The sequence below is a fragment of the Magnolia sinica genome, chromosome 3 (genome assembly GCF_029962835.1).
Source record: "Magnolia sinica isolate HGM2019 chromosome 3, MsV1, whole genome shotgun sequence".
Taxonomy (NCBI): Eukaryota; Viridiplantae; Streptophyta; class Magnoliopsida; order Magnoliales; family Magnoliaceae; genus Magnolia; species Magnolia sinica.
This window is the reverse complement of record NC_080575.1, coordinates 102850742-102877265: the sequence shown is the minus strand read 5'-3', so window position 1 is coordinate 102877265 and position 26524 is coordinate 102850742. Positions and strand designations below refer to the sequence as shown.

General features: G+C 39.1%; 1 protein-coding gene across 1 annotated transcript; it reads right to left on the bottom strand.

The window, feature by feature from the left end:
- Window positions 1–963: 963 nt before the first annotated feature.
- Window positions 964–9049, bottom strand: LOC131240476 (vesicle-associated membrane protein 722-like). Its single transcript, XM_058238733.1, has 5 exons — window positions 8703–9049; window positions 3477–3618; window positions 3199–3319; window positions 2985–3047; window positions 964–1364 (listed from the first exon to the last, which is right to left on the bottom strand). Exons 1-5 carry the CDS (start codon window positions 8890–8892, stop codon window positions 1221–1223), a joined length of 660 nt encoding a protein of 219 aa, XP_058094716.1. The 5' UTR covers window positions 8893–9049; the 3' UTR covers window positions 964–1220.
- Window positions 9050–26524: the final 17475 nt, after the last annotated feature.

The window sequence follows — 26524 nt, the reverse complement described above, 5'->3', positions numbered from 1 at the left end:
CTATGGTCACATTCCACAGTTTTTCATTTGCAGAGAATTTTCATTCCATGGGTTTTCCATGCTCACCTTATGGTTTCTGTCTATCCAAACGAGGGAAACAGGTTCATGGCTTGCATTTCCCCATCATCCTGTTCCCGTTCTTTCTAAATTGTGGTTGAGACTCTTTTCCTCGTATTTTTCAAAATTTCAAGATACAACCAAAAACTGTTAAGCTGTGTGCAATATGTAGCCGCCAGGCACATGTGGGAACCTTCATCCACAAGGCAACAAATTGGAGGTGCTATAAACATTGCTTCTCCACAATACAGGTGACCAGTGATCCACGCCATCCATCCTATAAGGATGCAGTATGGCCCAATAATCATGACGATTGGACAATATCCAAGTGGGTGGCTTAAAAAATACAGTCAAAACAGAGTGACAACCATCCACATTCAACAGAAAATCCCATTGAATGGATGATTTTTATTTTATTTTTTTGAATTATATTGAATGGGTGATTAAAACATATCCACTCAGTGAAATCCATCAATGGTGGGGATGGGCAGTGTGGATCTCTGAACACAAGGCCACATATCTAGTGTTAACAAATAGCACACCATGGGGAAATGATTAGAGTAAATTACCTGAGGCCCTGTTCCTGAACCCAAATTGGGATAAGTATTGGATCATGATGAACTAAGGCCCTGTTTGTTTGGTAGATGCCTAAAAACGAGTTCACCTTACTCTAATTACAGGTAATTATGTACTAGAGTTCCTGTATTAGAGATCAAGACCTTTGATACAAAATTACTCCTAACTAAAATGAGATGAAAAGCGTCTGCCAAACAGGGCCTAATATTTTATATCCATAAGAAGTCCCACATCTATTTGAGCTAAATATGAAAAAATTAGAAGTATAACAATCACTGCTCTCTTTATACAGAGCAATGAATGAAATTTTATGGCATAAAGCTCCAAGCATCATCATCAAAATAATCTCTCCTCATATAAAGAATTCATGCTTGAGACAATCTATACATGCAATGCAATCCCATACAAAATACAAATCGTTCTCCCATCCCAGAAACAAAAAGTATAGAAAGGCAGAGAAGGAAGAAAAAAAAAACAAGACTCATTCACAAAAGGGGACATCAAAACAACATATTAGAACCAATCCAGATGTAGACATACCTAATGCAGTAGTCCAGTGTGGAGGGGAGAGGTTGGTTTTTCTTCTTTCAACAGTTGAAGCCACGGCAAACAGACAATATTATGATGAGAATCAAAGCAATGATAATCCCCAAAACGATCAGCTTTATCTTCATGTTCTGCAGCCACATCTTCCTCCTCATCTTTGTACCTTGTTGCCGGAAGTCTTGTGCCTGAAACAATGTGTAATCCATGCATGTGTCATCATTAGGAGATGAACCGCAGCCCTGCCTAACATACAAGCGTGGAGGGCTACCTCATCTTTTGAAGAGGGAGACAGTATTTAAACACTACAAAAGCTTTTTCAAAATTAGATCTAAAGCAGGGTTTATACCAGGTACTCAACAAACTTGTAACCTTCATAGAAACTCAGGGCAAGTTTAAACTTTGAAGTATGCACAACATAATAAAAGAAGACTCACAGGATCCTGCTCATCAGCAAACTAATAGTTTCCTGACACGCATGATTCCATGTGGGGCTATGGTTTGGTGGAGCAAACCATTAATCCAATGAGATGCACATTCGCTGGACACTGCCTCGAAAATCTTCAATAGGAAGATCCTTAGCCATCATTCAGCAGCCTATGACACAACGGGTAAGGAGACTGTCAATATTCAAAGGAAAATATTGACGTGTGGGCGTGTTCAAATCATCCAAACCATTCAGATGATGGGCTCTTGCTATGGATGGGGGACAACCAAAAAACTATAAAAGAAAAAAGAGTACAGAATAACACATTCCCCAAACAGTACATTTGCTTATGAGCAGAATCCCACAATACCTTGTTATAGAAAATAGAAGAAAAACTCAACCGAGTAAATTTCACAAAGAAAGGAAAAAGTTCTGTAAAACTCAAAAAGAAAACTTTACCTTGACAGTTAACCAATTCATTGAATTTTGATTGTTTTGTGCATTGAGGGGAAAAACATATTTACAATTTTCACTCAACCTTTCAGGGCTTGCCCCTTAGGTCTATCAACTTTCAGATCCTAGTTTTACCTTGCCTTTCTCCAAGGTTTGGAGGCAGACATTCCCTTCCATTTTTCTTATGAACTTTTGAAGAGAAGGTATTGTACTCAAAAGAGAAGGTATTGTACTCAAGTGGAGTTACCCTGTGTTCATATTCTTCTTCTTCTTCTTCTTCTTCTTCTTCTTTTTTCTTTTCTTTTTTTATAAGATCAACAAAACAAATTTGTTAAAGGAGAAGCAAAACATCACCAAGACAAGGGGTAAGACGACTTGTTAAACAAGCAACCCTCTCATTGCTGGCCAATCCAACTCTCATAAGAGAATTGGCAACCTTGTGACACGCCCCTCAAAACATTGAATAAAACAACTCATTCCCTTGAAACAAGCTTCTCTAATTTCAGACATAATAAAAGATAATTTCCAGGGTGGGTAGATCAGCCGTAGAGCCCGATTAATGGTGCAGCAAGTCCCTTTCAATCACAAGAAGGAATGAGAAACAGTGTGCAACCCTTCTCAAATCACATATATACCTCATTGGACCGCCTAGCACCATCATGGTATTAGTTGTTTTACTATAATTATACACCTGCTTTCACAACCCATAACACAACCATGTTTTTGCTGTATATTGGTGTTGAACGAATCTTTCATTATATTTATATTCTAGAAATTTTAAGCATTTTTCATTTTTTTAAAAAAAAAAAACTTGAAAGAATTGATCATCTACTTGACTGAGTCTCAAGTTGACCAAGACATGGACCCTCATCAAGTCATAGTCACATTTCAAGCTTTCACACCTTGCTCTAAGGGTATTGCCACCAACCTGTGAACGAAGATTTTCCGTTTTGTCCACCAGAAGCTCAATTTTCTCCCCGCGGTCAAGAACCTGAAAAGGAGAGAGAGATCAGTCCAGCCTGAATTATCATGTGCCTCAAAAGATCAAAATACATTCAGCTCCTTCCACAGAACAAGGGTGGAAACGGCAAGAGATAATCTCAATGAAGAAAATCCCAATTAGCATAGAAAGGAAGCAGTACCTTTTCAATATTTTCCATCATCACTCCTTTAACTTCTGACACCTGAGCCTTCACTTTTGCAAGCTTGCTGATCTCCTCTGGATGGTCCACACAGTACTGCATGTGCTCCTTCAGTTTTGGCCTGAAATGTTCACAATGATTTTATCATTCATCTATAACACCAACAAAACGCAATCTTGTTTTTTCTTATTTCCCGTTGTGTTGTGTTGTGTTGTGCTGTGCTGGGGGGGGGGGGGGGGGGGTGGCGGAGGAGGGGAAGGAAGGGCAAGGTGAATTACCCAAACTCTTTGTTAAGGCTGTTAGCAGCAGCAGTCGCAGCTTTTCCTCCTCGATACCTCTTGTTGAAATCTTCCTTCACACGCTCCAGGAAGGCAATAGGAACTTGCCTTCCTGCTGACTCAACTGCAACTACACAGTAGGCTGCACCATCCAACAAGATAAACGAAAATCATTATAATGAGGTTCAAGGCATTTAGCCAAAAACATCTGCATCAGAAGACCACCCATAACTTTTGAATAGATATTACAAAAAAAGAAAAATAATAATAATAATGGCATACAGTATTATAATAATTACCGAATAAATACTTTGCTTGCAGTGTATCTCTTTTTTAAAATTTATCATTTCTATTGTCCTAAAGAACCTTCAAGTGCTAATAAAAAGACTAAAGAAGCAGTCAGCCAGTTCCAGGGTGCTTATAATGACATTAAAACAAGTCTAATAGTTCAGTGTTTTGATTTCTTGTAATAAAACACTCCCCTTGATTTAGTCAGTTGAATTCCATGACATCAAATTTAGGATTTTTTTATTTTTTTTCTTTTTCTATTTCATTTGGCGGTTAACTGCTGAGGTTCAAATTGCTACACACGGCACAAGATTTGAGCAACAACAGTTTAGCTCCCTGCTGGTGCTGATTTACATTGGTAATTATTTGTTTGAATGAATTTCCTCCTCCTTTTTTGGGTAGAGCATCAGGGTAAGACCTGATCCCGGGCTCCACCGAGCTGGGTATTTTCCTTTAATAATTGTACCAGTTGTCACTTCAATAAATAGCAAAAAGAATCAACATGAGATCATGGCAGAAGGGTGTGAAGATGAACTAAAGCATGCCCTTTAGAAAACTAATAGCGTAGCCAAATTCTAAACATAGGAACCTAACCAACAGGGGTCATGGCCCATGATTCAACATAAACCCAAAACTCCTATCTTTTCAAAATTGAGCAACACTTTGAAGTCCAGTATTAACACAAAGCTTAGCCTTCACATGCTATGATAACCATGAGCATGGGCACAAACTTTCTGTTCCTAGGTATAAAACAGCAAATTGGACAGGATAGATAGGAAAAAGAAAATGCTATAAATATAATTTTTCTCCTCAAGAACCTTTCCGTTCCTAGAGCATCTATCAACAAAATTTGGACACCTTTCCTGTACTAAATGCTCCAAATATATTTCTCAATGATGATACAATTTCAAAAAAAAAAAAAAAAAACCATGTCTAACAATTTGTACACAGAACTCGAAAATTATTTGGAATCAACTGTTTCATTTTTTCAATTTTAACATATAGAATATATTGATGAACTATTACAATACATCCCAAATCCCCAAAGTAATCAGGAATAAGGATAATTGTAAATGCCAAAAGTGCAAATATCAACTCAACGTCATAAAAGGGAGAACTTAGAAAATACACCAAATTATCCGAAATCGCCAAAAATCCCAAGATCCCTGATTTGACTCAGGAAACTTATTAGAATCAATGAGAGAGTTTACACCAACTCCAGCAGCTTGTTACCAAAGATTATGTTTCAAACAGATCAAGAACTGCAAACACATGGTCATGGATCAGTAAACAATGGCTAAGTGGCTAACTGTAAGGTGAATCATATGGGATCAACTATTTCCAGAGGATTCAAACAGCTTTGCAACAGTTTCTAAACACGACCAACTTATTATGAAGTAAGATTGAGGTTCAAATTATCCCCGCGGGGGGGGGGGGGGGGAATCTTGGCAATTGTTAAGTGTCGTTCTTTCCAAACCATCCCAACAATGCGAACAGGGATAGTTTTCAAAGATATCTCTAACTTATACCTAATTATAAGTTATAATAAATTAACATGTATTTATGACTTGAACCTTCTCCACCCACATTTAAGAGACTTTTAACTTTTCAAAACCTTCTCAATTCACATCCCTGCACCTCAGCTCTCACCAACCCACATTCAAGAATCGCCTTTTCAAAACACCACACCCCCACCCACATTTAAGTCTTAACTTCTCAAGAGTCCAGAATTCAAACTGCCCCTTTGCCTTCCCCTAGCCTTAGCTGTCAACAGATACTCTGGCCAATGCTCTGATGCAATACTCCAACCCACGCTCCAACGCTGACAAAGAATGCTGATGCTCTGCTAGACACCAAAACTACTATGCCCCCATCCATTGTTTGGTCAGTAGTGGGCACCTGAGATCTCCTAAATTGGAAGGCCTTCTTTCAGATAATGTAGACTGTTCATAGCCCTGAAGTAGATTTCTAAAACCCGACAGGTAGTTGGGTCTTGAACCTGATAGGACCCTAAACCGACCCCCTTAGGCTGGTCCAGATAAAGGTACACCAGTACAAGACCCATGATAGTCCTACTTCAAATGTCTCCTAAGAAAATCAGAATACCTTATATCTCTGTAAATAAAAAGTAAACCTACTCTACCATGTGTCATCATTTTCTCTCAGCGACAAAGAAATTTTATGCACAAAAATAGCAAGAGAGGCAGTTATCCATTAAGGCAGTAGAAACTGTCTCCGACTGCAGGAGATGCCTTAAAAAACACCTTTAGCAAGAGCAACTATGCCATCTTTCATGGTCCTAGTTTACTAGATAGAGGGTTCTGAACATTGACGTTCGAACTAGCCACAGATGAATTTTGTCAATTGAATAATATGAAACCACAAAGCATGTGATGACTAACGGCTTCAAGAGAAACCATACAACCTGACAGAAACAAGCTTATAGGAGCGATAATAATTCCTCAAGTTAGAGGCCCAGAAAAATAAGAATGAAGATACTGTAATAGTCAGCTGAGAGGAGAAACAAGAGGCATAGATACCATGTTAAAGCGGTAGATTTGGATGTTATAGGATGGTGACAAGGCAATCATGGTGTACCAAATCAGTTACGTATTGACCGATACTTAACCGTAACGACCAAGTATGTTACGCGATACAGGGATCGAAACGGTGAACCCCCAGTTTTTGGCTCGATCAGCCGTTACGCACCATACCAGTTCTTACTGCCCCGCAACGGTCAGGGCATAACAGTTATAAACAGCTCTTTTTTGTCTTTTTAAATTGCGATTTTTCTCATTTTTTGGCACTTCTCTCTTCCAAATTCTTTCCTAAAATATTCTACTGCAAATTCTGACCACTCTTAGCTTGAATTTGAGGATCAAAACAAGTTATTTCAAGGATTTTGTTGAATCAAAATTTCATGAGTCATGTTCTGGAAAATCTTCAAAAATAGGTATTTATACCTTCTTTTTTTTGAATCTTTGTTGTTATGATTGAACACGATGCATTATTCAAATTAGAACATATGAATATGCATTTTACAAATTATGCAATTAGTTTTCTTTCTTTGTTAAAAAAAATTTCAGACTATTTTCGGTCAATTTTTAAAAATTAACAAATACCTACACATGTAAGATATTTGGATATTAAATTCATTTTAGTATATCTATCATTAGTATTAGATAGAAAATTAAATCTATGAGTTTTACAATCAATTCCAGGTTGTCCATAAATTTATCAAACCACCCGATACGGCTTTCTCACCAAAGAGTGAACCGTTACACCACCATAAACACATTTAAAATTATAAATGAATGCATATTTGGATTATTTAGAATTTTCTGAATTTAATGGATATTTCTTTGAATTTTTTTAGAACAAAAAATTTCTAACCATTACAGGGGCCGTATCGGCCGTTACAGCCCTGGCCGTTACGGGGCTGTAACGGCCGATACGGCCCATAACCATATCGGTAATGGTCGGGCACCGTTACACCCAACGGCCAGGGCTGTAACGGCCGATACGGCCCATAACCATATCGGTAATGGTCGGGCACCGTTACACCCACCGTTACCGCAACAGTACACCTTAGATGCAATTGCATTCTTAAACAAGAAGATGTTTGCTCTTTCTACCCATCATTCCACATAAAACAACAAGATTACCAAATCAAATAAACAACCAGACTGATTTTCCTACTAGAATACCATCATGATGCTCTGCTTGGTTCAAACAAAAGAGGCTTGAAAACGGGGATTGCAGCACATACATTGAAAATAAGCCAGTTGGGATCCAAACACCTGGAAATGACCCCTCATTCATCTAAACTGCCATAATTTAGGGGGTGTTTGGGTGCACTATCAAATTTATAGCAATTATCATCCTTGCCATTTATATTGAAGAACTAAATCATAATTCTTCCTTAGCATTTATATTGAAGGACAAAGCTCCAAATTTCAACCATGACCCTCTCATGTAGGACTAGAAATGGATGCAAATGCGCTTTTTTTATTGCAGTTAAAAATAAAAATCCCAAGATGGATGTAACTGCAATCTGATGGTTACCTCCTCGTTATAAATACTAGAAACATTATTTTCTCCTGATTAAACTGAATTTTAGCAATTCATTTCCTTTGTGCATCCAAACAAAACCTTACAAAGCAAATGAAGGTTGCAGCAATGGAAACAAAAACGTATCTTCCAATCTAAGGCAGCTGAGATCTATCGCATCAACAACCCAAGCCTCTAAAAACATATCCTAATATTATGCTATTACTACCCACCAACTAGATTGCTAAACCTGAAAACTTAAAATCTAATGATTAAAAACTAAAAAACCCAATCAAAGATGAATTAATCAAAACTTTCAAATAACAAAATAAGAAGCAAATACACACACATGCACACGTGCGCAATCGTGTGTGTTTGTGCCTGCCTATGGGTGTGCGTGTGTCGAAACACACAGAGGATGAATACAGCCACAAGTGCAAGGAAAATATAAGGTCTATCATGATAACAATTTCCTCGATCTGAAAAAAGATCAGATGCGGCAATCAAAGATCTGGAAAAAATAATAATAATAATAATTTACGCCACGCTTCCCTGAAAATTCCTCTTCTGAACAAAATTGAAACCAGAACATCCACATCAATCTAACAATCATTATGAAATAGAACAAAAGAAAAAAAATCCAAAGAAAGGAATTACAAAACCCTGACCGCAACCGAAACAAGACGCAAACAGCAAGATCACATCGAAAATGAAAAGGAAAAGATGATCTGCAGCATCGAACCAATCCTAAACAGATCAAAACCTACCCGCATCAAAAGATCAAACCAAAACAAGCATCTAACATCAGAAATCAAAAATCAAACGATTATAACCCTTCAAACCATCAAAAAACCGCGAAATCGAAAAGAGAAAGGATTGGAATCGCACTGAAACCGTCTTCGACGAGGTAATTGAAGGTATGAGAATCGCAGTCGTAGGTGAACTTGTTGTTGGAGGCAGGAAGCTTATGAAGGCATTGAGATGCGATGCTTGTGAAATTGCCTGTGAATTCGGTGTATTCAGCAATGATCACCGTCCCTCTCGCTACGAAGCTGTAGATCAGAGATTGCTGCCCCATCTCTTCCCTTAAATCCTAACCCTAGATTCGAAAGACGAAGGAGAAGTTCGAACGAGGAGGAGTTTTTTTTTCTTTTTTTTCTTTTTTTTCTTTTTTTCTTTCTCCTCTCTTCTTTCTCTGCTTTTGGCTTTTTTTCGCTATGAGAAGAGAAATACACGGAGCGGAGTCGTAGGGAATATATAGCGGGGGTAAAATGGAGAGACCCGGTGTTTCCTAGTTTCCTCCCCCGCCTTTTCCTTGGATGAGAAGGCCGTCTTGTTATAATCGGAAAAGCAAATGCCGGTATTGTCCTGTGTGACAACGGAAATGCCAGCAGTCTTTTTCGAGGATTATATTATACTCAGGCTGGGTGAGGCACTTGATATGCGGGCGTTCGGAAATTGTACACGTGGCATAAATTAAATCAAGTAAACAGACTGGAATGTGCACCCCACCGTTTCTAATTCATAAGCCTAATATTGTATTGGTTGAATAATCGTTACACTATGATTCATGGACACTCGTTTGGGTTGGGCGCCTTGCACAAAACCTTTGAATCTATCCTCGTGAAATAAACCAGAATTATGGAATAATAATGCAATGAAAACAATCAAAGCATCAATCACACACCATACAAGAGATTTTTACGTGAAAAACTCTCAAAAAAGTAAAAACTACAGGACCTCGTTCAGATCAACAATCCACTATAAAGCAGAACGTTACAACCGATTACAGGCACACCTTGCTATGATCAAATCTTCATTACTCACGTAGGAGTGGATAAACAATAAGAGAACAAAAGAAAAAAGAAAAAATATCACCGATTACGAGGACGTAGAAGCGCTGAGACGTAAACTCCCTTCCACAAGCTTCCTCTCTCTCTCTCTCTCTCACACACACACCTTTGATAGCCCTAAATCCTTTGGCAAACCCTTACAAAACTTTAGGAAACCCTCTTGTTTTGTTTTCATACACTATAAAAGCCCTAGGGACCCATTTTTATAGTTTTAGGAAACTCCCTTCCACACCCCTTACGAAAGGGCCTCAAAAATCTGAATCCCGCACAAAATCGGACAAGAATCTGTGTAACCACGACTAGTCGAGCAGTGTCCTCGACCAGTCGAGCGGCCCACTCGACCAATCGAGCACCTCCCTCGACTGGTCGAGCACCACGGAAAAAATACCCCGTTCATCACTGGACTTTGAGTCAAGACAGAGCTCGACTGGTCGTGCACCATCCCTCGACCGGTGAAGCAGGCTCACGACCAGTCGAGCACGGGATAAAAAATCTCATCAAATCTCTCCCTTTTTTGACCCATGAGGGATTCATCTTCTTCAAGTCATCCTGGTTTTTAAAAACCTCAAACTTACCCTTGAGCAAAGCCTTGGTCATTATGTCTAACCCATTATCGTCCATGTAGACCTTCTCAAGCTGTAACACCTTCTGTTCCAAAGTATCCCTGATCCAGTGATATCGAATCTCTATGTACTTCTACTTACAATGTTGACTTGGATTCTTACTCAAGTGTATAACACTTTAGCTATCGCAATATAGACCACGTGCTGCTCCTGTTTCAGGCTAAGTTCCTGTAGGAATCTTTTCATCTAAAGTCTCTCTTTACATGCCTCTGTGACTGCAATGTACCCGGCCTCTGTTGTCGACAATGCTACGACTTTCTGTAGCTTGCTCTGCCAAGAAACCGCTCTCCCTACAAATGTGAACATGAACCTCGGTGTAAATTTTCTAGAGTCAATGTCACCTGTCATATTACATCTGTGTAGCTCTCTAACATAGATTTACCATCACCATAGCATAGGCTCAACCCGGATGAGCCTCTTAGATACCGCAGTATCCACTTCACCATATCATAGGCGTGATTCTTATGCAAGGATCTCATCACCTCTCGCATAGCTCTTAACCACTCCCCCTTATGCTCATCGGCTAAGGCCTCAGAATAATCTTCTGACTCTCCTCCATCAATGAGCATAATGTACTCATGTGGCGAGTACCTCTTAGATGACTTTCTGTCTCTAGATGACCTCCTCACCTGTGGCTCAACAGGTGGATCAAGTGGGGGCTACTTCCTTGGTTCATCCTCTAAAGGAACTCCCTCGTCCTCTGCACCTTGCGGTACTCCCCCGTCATCAGGCACTACGGGAGGAATAACCAGATCCATGTCCTCTAGCTCACCTGAACTAGGTCGGTTCTTCTCTGGCTTACTAATGTCTTCCATATACTGATCTTCAAAGAATACCACATCTCTGCTCCTGACGAGCTTCCTCTTGGTCGGATCCCATAATATATAACCGAACTTTTCATCACCGTACCCCAAAAACACACATAGCTTGATCTTCATATCGAGCTTGGACCTCTCGTCCTTTGGTACGTGAACGGATGCCCTGCATCTAAACACCCTAAGATGACTGTACGATGGATCCTATCCAGTCCACACATTCTCAGGCACTTCTCCGTTCAATGGGGCTGATGGAGACCTGTTTATCAGATACACTACTGTGTGCATTGCTTCTCCCCAGAACGTCTTGGGCAATTTCGCATAAGATAACATGCATCTGATTCTCTTAATAATGGTGCGATTCATTCGTTCAGCTATACCATTATGCTAGGGGGTCTTGGAAACCGTCTATTCATGCCGTATACCCAGGGACTTACAATACTCATGAAAGTCACCGATGTATTCACCACCATTATCAGTGCGGATGCACTTCAATGATCTACCTGTCTCTCTCTCGACTATAGTATGAAACAATTTAAACACACAAAAGACCTCGTCCTTGGATTTTAAAGCATAAACCCAAACCCTCCTAGATGCATCATCTATAAAAGTAACAAAATACAATGCCACACCCAAGGTTTTTGTCCTAATAAGACCACAAACATTAGAATAAATCAAATCCAATGCATGCATTTTATTAACATGAGAAACAGATTTAATAAATGAAACGTTATGTTGTTTTCCTGATAAACAATCAATACAGGTTTTGAGAGGCATACCTGTCACGTCTAGAAATAGCCGCTTCTTTGGATGTTATACTACAAAAATGAGTAAGATTAAAATCTCAGGCAGCAGAAAACAATAGAAATTGACTGAAATCTTTCCAGGCAACGAAGTTTTGGATGACAATGATATTTGTTCTGTTTGTTTATTCTCATGGAAATAACACGTTAGAAAGGGATTTCAAGGCGTGAGCATTTCAACTTGCACTTTTTCTATGTTGTGGTTCACTTAGAATTTTGGATCTACCTTTTTTTTTTTCTTTCTTTTTTTTTCCTTTTGTTTTTCATATCTTAACATGGGATAATAAAACTGACGGGTAGATTGGATGTCACATGAAATCATGAGGGAACCCCACATGTAGAAACTTCGGTGATCTTGACGCGGCCAGTTTGGCACCCCTAGGAGGCCCACTTCAAATGCTCACGGGTGCAATCCCCCGCTCAACTGATCTGGATTCATCTATGATGTTGGGGCCATGAGCAATTCAAGATGGGCCCACTAAATGGATGATTAGGATTGAGAAGAGGTTGCAAATGAGGAGGTAGATCGTTGCCTTGTAGTTTGAGTACTGCACGAGAGTATGTGGTAGTGGGTGTGAGTGTTTGAGAAAAAAAAAAACTATATTCCTGGGTATTTAAAATATTTAGTTTTGTTATATTTTAAAAGCTACTAATCCATTGTGCACATGGAACGTGAATGATATCTAAAGCAATCAAAATATCGGCAGCATTAATATAGTTACATCAATAATCCGAATAGTACGCATATCACCCATGTATATTGACAATTAAGAGACATTGATAAATTTGGAATTTCGTCATTTTTTATTAGAGTACGTATATTAATTGACTTCTTACAATCATTCTATCAAATATAACATATACACTTAATAGCGATATTATGGTTGATTCAGTAATGAAATTTAATTTTCTACAAATATGCTATAGAATTTGAATATATTATTACTTCTGAATTTCAAGGCACATTGCAAGCTACCAAATCCAACTAGGAGAATCACCTCCATTTGTAATTTGGAATCCAATCCAATCCAATATGAGCACCCAAATGAGCCTGGAAGGAAAAAGTCACATGGTATAATTTTTAGATTATGCTCTATAAAATGGTGAGTTAGCTGTATGGTGTAGACTCATATGTATACAGCTATGCCAAGCATGCAGTTGAAGAGGTAAGTCGATTGGGTAACCCAAACACACCCTAAGCCCATCATGATGTATGCGTTTTATCCTCGTTCTCAATCCATTTCACCATCTCATTTTACTACATGAGAATAAAAATGAAGCATATCAAAGTTCAAGCAGTCTACATAATAAGAAATAGTGGTGATTGAACATCCACCATTAAGAACTTCTTAGATGCAGCAAATGTTTTGGATTAAGCTGATATTTATGTTTCCTCTTCATTAGGATGGTGTGACCTTATCAACAGTTGGATGAAAAATAAACATTATTGTTGGTTATTGTGGTGTAGTCCATTTAAGCTAATTAGGATCTGCTTTATTTTTGGAATCATGCCCTAACATGAGCTCCTAAAAACAAATTATATAAAACACCTACATTGCAGTGAACCCCACAACAGTCACCACCCAATCTGCTTCCACCGAAAATTATTCACCACTCTAATAGTGCCCATCCAATATAGAAACCTAGCCCCACAAAATATTTGATCGAATGGTTGGAATCGTTCAACCTTGTGGCCTTTGAGAGGTGGTCCATCAAATGGGTGGTCTTAATCATTGGGTGTTCCTAAGTTGACATTAGACCTTATAGCCTGCCTTTTTTTATTTATTTTTTTTCTAAATTTTGGCACCTACATGCACCCTCAATGCAATAACGGGACAGTACATTCTCAGCCACAGGAAATATTAATCTGAGAGTGAGAATGAAACTGTATTTCTCTGTTTTTATTTCTTTTTTATATTTCTCGAGCCTATACACGCACTGTACTAATCAGCTCTCAAATCTTTCTTCTTTTTTTTCTTTTAATTTTTTTAGTTCTTTCCACTGGAGCCCACTTGAGAGAGAAATGATATCATGGCTTATGACACAGTATCTTTTTCTTAACGTTAGAAGTGTCATATATATAGAACATCCTATTCATACCAAAGTGGGCCACACCATGTTGATCACCTTGTATGCTCCTTATGTGGGCCACACCAGCAGACCAAGTCACACCATCGTTCATTCATTCACATTGAAGTTGGCATAGTTGTATGTGCAGATCGGCATGATTTTTGCCATAAGAGGTTCAGCATGGTGGAAAAATATATTAGAAAAATTGAAAATAAAATTATTTCAATTTTAACACTGAATCACGTAATTATAATTACGTTGTCCTTAAAGTTTTATTCATCCCCTTATCAATTGTTGATAGGTTAGAGGCTAACTGCTTTCAGGATAATGAAGGAATGATCTACTTATAAACCTGGTAAATGCAGCCGGTTGTCTTGATGAGTGGTTGTCCGACAATTTTATTAGAAGAAAAATGTTTTGGAAAGATTAGATTAAATTCTAATGAGATCTATTAGAGTTGATGATTTCGGATTAGGATTATCTAGTTTATATATGCATTAGAAGAGTGGACCGTTTTTAGGTAGTCATCAATGGTTCAGAACGTTTATAAAATGTTTCTGACCGCTGGCACTAAATTTCGAGCGTTTCAAATTGCTGGATCAAATAATCTAATTGTTGGATCATTAAGGCCCGTCCATTTTCGAACCATTTTGACTATTCACACCATCTCGCGACATGAAGCACACATGCGAAATATATCATTTACTGCTACTATGGCCACATTGCCGTCACCCATGCCTTCCAGTGCGCACTTGAACATGTAAACTAAGCATCTTATGCTTCATTTCTCTTACTCTTTCTAACATAGGATTAAAGAAAACACAATTTCTTGTTTAAAAATTTTAAAATCATTTTTAGAGGAAAAATAAAATTTCAACACAGTATAGGTGTGGCCCACGTTATACAGTTTCCAAGAAAAAGGAAAGAAAAACGTCCGTACTATCACATTGAAGCAAGAACCGCTGAATCTACCTAATGTGAAGAGAGAGGATCGGACATTGGAGGGGTTTGCGTGCATGGCAAGTACCATGCAATGGGGTGTAGCGGAAAAGTGCTTTGTATTTTTTATACGTAAATGATCCCTCATTCCCTCCTTGAAAGTCGAGAAAAACCATCAAAACAACGTTTTAGAATAGAATAACAAAAATGCCCTGACCTTGCTTTTGACGAGATTCCTTTCCTCATTGGAGCGTTTGGGTATTCCAGGTTGGCATTTCGTTAGCTTTTGTGTGACAATTACAAAGTGTTGGCAAAATGATAATTTTTAATGGGAAATGAAATTTCGAAGGATAACAAGGGACAATTTTGTCATTTTAATAAAAAAGTGGCATTATTGCCCTTATGTTTCCATTTATTTTCTCACAAGGCCTGTTTGCATTGGGAGAGGATTCGGTGTCAGCCCGGTGAGACGTTAATGGGTGTTATCCTTACCCTGTGGGGCCCACCTTGATGAATGTTTTGTATATCTATTCTGTTCATCGTTTTTTTCACTCATTTTAGGACATTATCTGAAAATTTAAGCATATCAAAAACTCTTGTCGACCACAACACTAGAAAAGGTGGTAAATAGCCATTAAAAACTTTTTGTACGCTACGAAATTTTTGGATCCAGATGATCTTTGTATTTCTCTTCATACAGGTCTGTTTGACCTTATCAACGGTTTGGATGGTAAATAAACATTATGGATCTTCTTACAATGGGGCCAAGTAAGTTTTTAATGGTAGCCATTCCATCAGCACTGTTTCCTGAAGTGTGGTCCACCTGATTTGCTTAATGTTTTGGACCACGTCCTAAAATGGGCTGAACAAACGGATGGACGGCACAGATATATAACACATCATCAAGGTGGGCCCCACTAACACCAAATCCGCTCCCGTTTTCATTAATCTTTTGTTTTTTCAAGCGCGTGGGCAAGGGAGGTCGCGTTTGGACGAAGGAATGAAATTGTCTCCCGTCACCAATCAATCGAATTTGACTTTTCTATATATATATATATATATATATATATATATATATATATATATATATATATATATATATATAATATGTGTGGGAAAAGGTACTAATGCGCTCGACCTCATGATAAGCTGCCATGAGGTCGAGCTGTGTGGGCCCCACCGTGATGCGTTTCAAACATCTACCCCATCACTCAGATGCACCATTCCATCGTGAGCCTAGGTCTCAAAAATCAAGTCAATCCGTGACTTGTGTGGGCCACACAACATACAGAAGTGGAGAGGGGCCATGCACAATTAAAAAGTTCATAACCATTTTTGGGCCCACCGAGATGTGGTTTGCAAATCCAGCCCATCTATTATGTGTGTCCCACTTGGATGAGGGTTCAGACCAAGTTTCAGATGCATGAAAATTTCAGCTAGGCCCCACCAAGTGCTGTTATATGTTTTAACGGCGTCTTCACATGATTTTAGATGGTATGGCCCACCTGAGTTCCTTATACGGTTGATTTTTGGGATATCCCATAATCTAAAGGGGACCCATCAAATGCACGGTGTTGATGGTCGACATGCATCACGATGGGGCCCACATAGCTCAACCTCACGGGAGCTTATCGTGAGGTTGAGCGCATGGTACCTTTTCCCTATATATATATATATATATGAAATTTTTACACCCAAAATGGTTGGTACAAACGTCATTTTCTCTGCTAATGATAGACGTGGGCCTTTAGGTGACGTGGCTTATAGATAAGGCTTCTTCAATCCCTAGGGGCCACATTGGATGTTGATCTTCAGGGTCCAGGTAGGTTCGCAGATAGGTTTCAGTGTACTGTATCGGACCGTACCAATATGGCTCGTATGGCCGGGAACGGATTGACTGCTCCTGCTACCAGCCAATGGCTGAGTGTTCTGTGGGCCCCACCATGATGTATGTGTTTCATCCAATACTTCTATCTATGTTTATAGATCATTTTACGGTACGAGACCAAAAATATGGTATATCCCAATCTCATGTAAACCACATTACAGGAAACAGTGTTTAATGAACGTTGACCATTAAAGACTTTTTGGGGATCATAAAAGTTTTGGATCAAGCTGATCTTTGTTTTTTCCCTTCATCTGGTCTGTATGACCTAATCAACAGATTGGATGTCAAATAAACAATACAGTGGGCCTTGGGAGGATTTTAATGGTGGATATCCAATCACTATTGTTTTCATGTGGTGTGGTACACCTGATATTTATATGCCACTCATTTTTAGTATCCAGCCCTAAAATGATCGGTAAAAATGGATGAACGGAATGGATGAAACACATCATGGTGGGGCCCACAGGGCACCGACCACCAGCCACAGGGCTGGTGGCAGGGGGGGTAGCCAATCCGTTCCCGGCATGGCCCTCTATCTATCACCTTCTGTTTGGGCTGTTTTGATCCGTACGTGTGGGCCACAGATACTGATTTTGGATGACATGTCAAACCATGGTCCCGAGGCAGATGGTCCTTTAGCTTTGATAGCATGCAGGGTAATGTATTAGAATATGGCTCATTTTGTAGCCTGTACTTGGTATGAATTTATAAATGCATGGTAAAATAATATAGAATATGGCTCATTTTGTAGCCTGTAATTGGTATGAATTGAAATATAAATTATAATTATTATGAATTCAAGTGAATTAGAATCGTTTAAAATTTATTTGGCAGCTTATATTTGAAATGTATTAGAATCTAAATTATAATTATACTAGAATCAAGGTGATTCTCAATCTTTAATTGTGTTTATCAGCTTGTAAGTAAGGGTGTACATCGAGTCAAACGGAATTGAGCTAGCCTCAACTCAACTCGGCTTGGTCCTCAAGCCTGACTAGCCAGCTCGACTCAGTTCGGTTAGCAACTCGAGCCGAGTTCGCTATTGCAACATTTTCACAAACACCTGGATTGCACTTGCAAAACATCACTATATTTGAGACAACGGTAATGGTTTTACAGGTATTTTATCAAACACCTTCTAAGCAACATAAAAATCAAGAAAAAAAGAATGTTAGTTTCATATACGTACCTTCCTTGCCACCAGCCACACTTCTTTGAGTCATTTCATCAAACATTTGGTGAGCAACATCAATATCAAAGTAACCAAGTCACCGAACTGGTTCGATCCGAGTTCGATTCGAGCTGGGTTCGATCCGAGTTGAGTCGAGCTGGGGCCAGCTCGAACTCATTTTCGAGCTCAAAAAATCAGCTCGACATGGCTTGAACTTAGCTTCGAACCGAGTCGAATTGAGCTTTTTCGAGTCGAGTCGAGTCGAGTGAGCCAACCGAGCTAGCTCGGTTCATGTACACCTCTACTTGTAAGTGGAATATAGTAGAATCCAAAAGTCATGTTTGAATCCCTAAAACATTTGGGAATATAGTACAAAATCCATATTTTTAGACCTAATATTTTGAATTGATACATTAGATGGAGATAGAATGCGTCTTATAAATTATCTTTCATTAATTGATGTTTTTTTTTTCAATCATTTCTTTTGTTCCTTGATAACTAAACAATTGAATCTCTCATGTGATGGGATTTCATCAAACTTGCACAGCAGAATCTGTTTTTCTCCAAGTTCAAATAAAAAATCCTAACTCAAGCTTTTCTGAATACAATCATGTATAATTTCTCGAGACGAATAACTTATAATAAAGTTATATCACACCCAGATCTGACAATTTATATTAATACAATGCCAATGATGATGTTCCAAATTAGGAGGTCTCTCATCGATCTATCCCAGTACTTAACAGATTTAGATAAAATATCCTCCGGTAGATACCAAAGAATTCCCACAACCATCCACAATGATAGATAATACAAAGATGGAGAAGATGATGAAAAAGCTCATTTTTGCTCTCTACATATATTTCTCTCCTTCTTTTTTTTTTTTTTTTGCTCTAATTCACACACCTAAGGGGAAAGGTGTAAATAAATAAAGAGGAATCTATGGTTTCAGGGGTGGTATTCCGTCACCCTCTGCACAACTTTATAACATATTGTGAGTGAAGTGCATCAATATGCCTCATATATGCATATACTCGTGATCAAATTCCTCCACTACCATGATCATCCATTAATGATTATATCCCATGTTAATCAGAAGTAGACTATCAGATATAGACCATCAAGTTGTCATCAAGTGCGATTAAAGCAATTTTAACGGTTAAAACAAGACTTTAGCAGTTAAAAATGTTTGAAAATCCAATTAAAAAATTAGAGAGCTGCGCCTAATGAAAAAACTACTTGATGAGTTTCTGATATATGCATATTAAAGTCATAAATATGTCCCTAGGCAAATCAGTTGACCCTTGTTGGACCGTGCAAGAATCAACGGTTTTTGATGGAAGTGCTCAGGTACATCCACTTCATTAGCCCCTGCATGGACATCATAGGAAGAGCCAAAGCCAACCAAACAAGATTGTGACCCTTACACATCACCATCGCTAAGGATCAATTATCTTTCATGCATCATCAGGTCCTGATGTCACAATCATACTTCAGGCTAATGGGCCCCTAAACTGTTGACTTGATCTCGATCTACCAATGTAAGTGACCAAAGGTCCAAACTTGAATCATTTGATCATTACACACTCACACTCCTATGTAGGGTAAGGGTAAGGCATAAACCAACACCAAGTCAGTTCCTGATGGTGGAGATTATCCATCCTGATCCAAGTCAGTATTCTCACACAGGATGATTATACATCTCATGAAATGATATCCACAGGTGTGCCCCATGTATTTGTGATAGTCATGATCTGATAAGGTATTGAGATCCATGGACCATAAGTCTCCCATGCCAATGATCGTCATGTCCAATCTCAAGTTCCCAAGAACTATCAGAGGATTCATTCCTCAGTAAATCTTTAAGGCAACATTATATATTGAGGATTAATGAAATGTTCACTAAGAACTCATGCTCATCATGATATACGGCTGAGATCACCCTAATATAACCATATGGTTAATTGATTAGAGCACACATTGGTTTTCCAAGGCACTAGCTCCAACATCATGGTCATTTAGTTTCTATTGAAGTGTTGTGGAATACTTTATTATATTCACGGGAACTTAAAATTAATTAACTAAATCTACTTTAATACCCCAAATTGGTACTAAAGATATGGACAATTTGATTTAATTTACGTTTGCACTTCTTGTTCAAATTTTCACTGCCTTCATATCAACTGGGGTATCAAAGCTTTTCTCTTGTATAATGCAACATCACTCTCACATGTCAAGTGCCTACATCAAATTGAGTAACGTATGGTACAAGCAATGCACGTGAAGTGAAGAAGGGATAGCAAGAAAGATGGGAGAGTAATTTGAAGGGGAGAGAAGAAGGGAGAGAGATAGAGACCGGAGTCCTTTATAACACCAATTTTAAGTGGTGCATAAGTACTAAAGTTTGTAGGCCGAATCATATTTTAATGTAAAATCCATTATACTCATTAAATTCTATACTTGATGTCGATTCTCGACATTAAAAAGAAGAAGAAGCTAGATTTACAAATCAAATGGGCCACACCATATGAAACAGTTTGAATGGGATGTTGACCATATGTTTATGTGTGGGACACTGTGGTGTATCTTTTATCAAACTCGTTAATTAGATCTAACTCACCGAGATAAAGTGGAGATGCAAAAATCAACCTATTAAAAACTCAAGTGAGTCACACCATGTAAGCTTAGTGGTTTAAGAGCAATTTTACATTGTTCCCGCTGGTATGATCCATATGAGTATCTTATCATCAACTATTTTATATGTTAGATCTAATAGAGCATTGCATGATCTCCTCTTATGCAACGTGGGCACGTTTGTAGGTAAAATCTTAATTACACTTTATTAAGCATGCACAATTTGTGGAGACAAAAACTGTCTTTTGCTATTGGTGTTGTAATGTATACTAAAGATATAGCACATATTATGCGCACACATGAAAGCAAAGAGAGGATAAAAAGAGAGCCAAGAGAATTAAGAGGGGAGAGAGGTAGAGCGAAACTAGACTCTTCTACAACACTTATTTTATGTGGTGTACAAAACACCCAAGTTTGTTTGTGCCACCATACTTTAAGTGTAAAATCCACTCCGCTCATCAAATCTTATACTCATGTTAGGTCTTGGTGTAAAAAAATTAGGTAGATCCATAACTTAAATGAGCCACAGTATATTGAATAGTGTAAATGAGATGTTGATCATAAGTTTATAAGCTTGTGCATAGGCTACCATGTGTTGTATCTTTCATCAAACACATTAATCATGTCCAACTCGTTAAGATTAGGAGAACATAAAAAATCAACCTATTTAAAAACTTAAGTGAGCCACATGTTGTAAACTTAGGGCCTGTTTGGACAGTGGTATTAAGTTGTATTAAATGAGATTCCATTATTAATCCCACTTTGAAATTCGGAATGACATGTTTCGAAAGAGTGTGAGATGAGATTAAAATTAACTTTATAGGCTTTCGAAAATGAGCCTTGTATTGGAAAGTGTGAAATATGATTACTAATCCTACGGATGATAGATTTTTTGCTTCATCCAAGTTCAATCCAAATGTATTTTGAAAGAAAATTCTGAAATTTATTTTTAATGCATACATTCTAAATATAATAATAGAAAACATGGGATACACCTAATCTATAGATAATACCATACCCATGCATTTATTGTAGCTTTTACCATTCCATCCACTTAATTCCACCTTGTGCAACTGGCCAACCAGACCCTTAGAAGTTTTCCAAGCAATTTTACATTGTTTGAATTGACGTGGTCCATATGAATATTCTTCGGACTGATTTGGTATGCAAGATTTAAATAGTAGTTATCATTGCATGGATGGAATGGATTTTACATGTACGACATAATTTCTCGTATCTCTTAACCTCAAAGCAATCGGCAATATAATATAACGAAAAATCAACGTACGGATGCGTGCTACATGAGCTGGTAACAGTCACCGTATTTTTGTCAGTTGCATGGGAACTGCATGGAGCTTTTTACGCAGCTCGATGTATGCCAGCATTCCTCTGGTCGAAGCTGGTTCCAGCGCTTGTACGGACAAATCGTTGGAATCGGATTCCGAAATTGCCCTAGAAGAATACCCGCAATCTCATTTGAGTACCAGAAGCTTTTTTGTTGGGAAAGGTGTAAGTACATGCGCACAGGACGGTTGTGGCCCGTTAATGTGGGGCCCACAGAAGGAAATCAAATTCGAAAGTATACGCTGCAGGCGCCAATTTTAGGGGGATCCCGTGCAACACCTATTTTAGTTAGCACGTGCAACACCTGAGCTCTGTGGGGCCCATTGTTACGCGAATGTAAAATCCACACCGTACATCAGCTGTTTCACGTCCTTTTCACCGATCAAAACAAAAATAGGCTCAGTATAAGATAAGTGGGCCACACCACTGGACTTCAGCCCAAAACCTGTAAATTCACTCGTTGTTGCCCACAAGAGTTTTGGATCAGGATGATTTCTGGAGTTTATCTTCGTTGAAGTGTGGATAAGACGCTATAAACCACAAGGTTTTTAAGGGAATATTTCTATAGTCCACGTCCCCATCGGTGGATCGTAAACGGATTGGCTGCCCCTGCCCAGTCTGCCACTAGCCCGGTGGCTGGTGATCTGCTCTGTGGCCCCACCATGATGTATGTGTTTCATTCATGCCGTTCATAAATTTTTACAAACCATTTTATCGCTTGATCCTAAAAATGAGGGGGATATAAATCTAAGGTCGACCATCCCAAAGGAAAACAATAGTGATTGGATATCCACCGCCCGATGTACTGTTTATTTGACAGCCTAACAGTTGATTAGGTCTTTTTAATAGTCTACGTTCATTCAACACTTACGAATGGCATGTATCTCGTTTTTGATCTCATACTCTAAAATGATCTTGAAATAGAAATGGACGGCAAACACATACCTCATGGAGAGCCCAAAAAGCACCGACCACCAGCCAATAGTAGCCAATCCGTTTCCCGGTGGATCCCTGTGAGCCCACCCACCTTCGTATATGTGGCTTACATCCATACCGTCAATCCGTTTTGACATCTCATTGTAGGGTACGATCCTAAAAATGAAGAAAATTCAGATATCAGGTGAACCAGACTGGAGGAAACATTGATGCTTGGCCGTTAAAAACAAAATTCAGATATCAGGTGAACCATACTGCAGGAAACCCTGATGATTGGCCATTAAAAACATCTTCCGAGCAACAAAAGCTTTGGATAGAGTTATTATTTGTATGGTCCTTCATTTCAGGTCTTTGTGACCTAATCAGACAACAAGTTGGATGGCAAATAAACATTCCAGCGGCCGCTGAGAAGTTTTTAACGGTGGGCATTCAATCACTACTGTTTCTTGTGGTGTGGTCCACCTGATGTTAAGATCTTCTTCAATTTTGGGATCAAGACCTAAAATGATCTATTGAAAAGGATGGGCGGCGTGGGTGTAAGGCACATACATCAATGTGGCCCCACAGTCAGGGATCCATCGAATTCATGTCCATCCCAACTGTTACCTTTGGCGTGGACCACCTGAGTTTTGGGTCGCCCTGATTTTTGGGGATAGGTACTAAAATAAGGTAACTCAACTGATGGATGGAGGTGATTTCATACATACATCGGTCTGAACCCACGAAGTTCGGGTGTTCCACGCTTTCTATGACACAGGTGTTATAGACGGTTCGGATCCGCGACAATTACGTCCCGTCTCGTCTCTACATACAGAGAAAATTACCACTGTAGACCCCACTTTTTATACAGAGTCTTTTATGAAAGATCCAAAACTTACCTTCCCAACTTAGACCATGCACGTACGGACAGAGCATTTGAGTGCGAAAGTACCCCTTCTCAGGCCACCTATGGCTACGGTTATACAAACGAAAAATCACTTCGAAAAGCAGGGGTATTTTCGAAACAAACCATACTCCTCCGGAGGAAGATACATTATATACATGCACGCCCTTATCATACAATCGGCATGATAAATCTCAATCCAACCCATTCAAATTAGAAGGGAGGATACTGGGTCTAACGAAAAACTCAAAACATGGAATCCAGCTGTTTAAATTCAACAAGAAAATATCAAGTAATCAGATGGTCAGGATCTTTCAATCAAATTGACTTTTGGGTCCACATACATTCTCGGCCTTTCTTTGGGCATTTTTGGATTAAGCTCTACATGCATGCTACTTGAAAGCTGGATGTCTGCAATCTGCATGCGAACAATGGAACAGATCGTTTTGCCTGCAGGATCACCACCAATGTTTGAAATGTGTGTGTTAAGATAACGAATTGCTCACGACAGAACCCGTTACGGATCTCCCGAATCTCCGCGTATCGGGTGGTTTCGGGCCGATACACCTGTATCGGTCACAGGCGGTAATGTGACGCATCGGGCGATACGTACCAGTTTCGGATGATACTTTAAACAGGACGCGGATTCCGTAGCGAGTAACTCACCGTGCTACAGGGTGGTTAGTAAACTCTGGGGGCCCAGCATGATATATTTATGTCTTTTATCTACGCCGTCCATCCATTATTGAATGAGCCCAAAATTGTATTATATCCAAAGCTCAAGTGGACCACACCACAAGAAGCAGTTGGAATTGAATTCCTACGGTTGAAAACGTTTTTGGGGGCAATGAAGTTTTAGACCAAGCTGATATTTGTGTTTTCCCTTCATCTATGTCTCTGTGACCCTGTGAACAGGTTGGATGACAAACAAATATCACTGTGGGCCCTAGGAAGGTTTCAACGGTGGACACCATTATCCCCACTGACTTTTGTGGTGTGGTCCACTTGAGCTTTTGGCATGCTTTAATTTTGGTCTCATCCCCTAAAATGAACTCAAGAAATAGATAGATGGAGTGGATAATGACGCATAAATCATGGTGGGCCCCACAGAGTTTACTCTTCACGTTATAGCGTGGTGAGTTAGTACACAATCCGCGTCGCTTTAAACCTTGAATTCACCACCATGTGTCGCCCCAGGGGACGAATGCAGAGATGGTCCAGTGATCAGAACTGTTCATTCTCTGAGCAGAATGCGAGCCACTGAAATTTTCTTTTCGATGGTCCAGATTTAGCTATACGTGTCAACGGTTCATTGTGCAGAAAATGAACGGATCAGATCACCTGATCATCTCTCCATCTTGGACCAATGGGACAAGTGAAACGAACTGCCGAGACGATACACTGCTAAGTCGGTTGCGGTCACTTTCTATTTTGGACGCGGATTTCCTGCGAAAGCCTTTCGCAGGAAGTTCCTGCGCTGGGAACTTAGGTGGGGCCCACTGTGATGTTTTTGAGAAATCCTCCCCGTCCATCCTTTTTGTGAGTTCATTTTAGCATATTTTGTCAAAAATGAACCGTATCCAAAGCTTGAGTGATCCGTACTAAAGGAAAATGTGGTTAGGGAAATTCCTACCATTGAAACCTTCCTGGGTTCAACAGTGATATTCAGATGCCATCCATACCGTTAATAACGTCATTCCTATTGGGATGAACTGAAAAAAATATATATTAGCATGAATCAAAACTTATGTGGCCTCACAAATATTTCAACTGTGGACATTTAATCATCATGTTTTTGGCTCACTTGAGCTTTGGATACGGTTCATTTTTGGTAAATTGTCCTAAAATGAACTTACAAAACGGATGGACGGATAGGATTTCTCACGAACATCACAGTTGGGCCCACCTAATTTCCCAGCGCAGGAACTTCCTGCGAAAAGCTTTCGCAGGAAATCCGCGTCCACTTTCTATCAGTTGGAATCTCAATTCCACGAATGTCGACTGCGTGGGAGTCCCCGTCAATCATTCGGGCACTTTGTGCCCGGGGCTATGTGGGTCCACAGAGATTTCCTTGGAAAATCCACTCCGTCCATCTGTTTTGAAATACCACAGTAGGACAGGATTCCAAAAATCATGCAGATCCAAAACTCAGTTCGGCTACACCAACAAAACAAAACAGTGGGAACAACAACATCCACTGTTCAAACCTTCTTTGGAACTGATCATGATGTTTATGTTCCATCCAAACCGTTCATAGGATTATTACCACTCAGATAAACCGTAGGAACAGATATCATCTTGATAAAAAAAAACTTTCGTCACCGCCAGGCGTTCAATCTCCACTATTTCGTATGGTATGCCCACATGAGTTTTGGATCTCTCTAATATTTAAAATCCTGTCCTAATCTGGTCTTTTAAACCATATGGACGTAGTGGATTTGTCATGGACATCTCTATGGGCTCCACACAGCTCCGGGGGAAAAAAAAGGATTGGGAGAATACATTACATGTATCACTATGGTATACGTCGGTACTGTAGCCGTTGGATCTAGGTCTTGTCCAGTGATCCAAGCTGTTGATCTTATTCGTCACACATATAAAGAAGGGTACCTCGAAAAGTATTCAAGATTGGAAGATCTTAAACTTTTGATAAATGGCGTTGAAAATAACAGTTAAGTAGACAGTTTATAGCAAAAGGCAAAGAATTAAATAATAACTATTAAAATACTCTAATATGGGAGTTACTTTTTG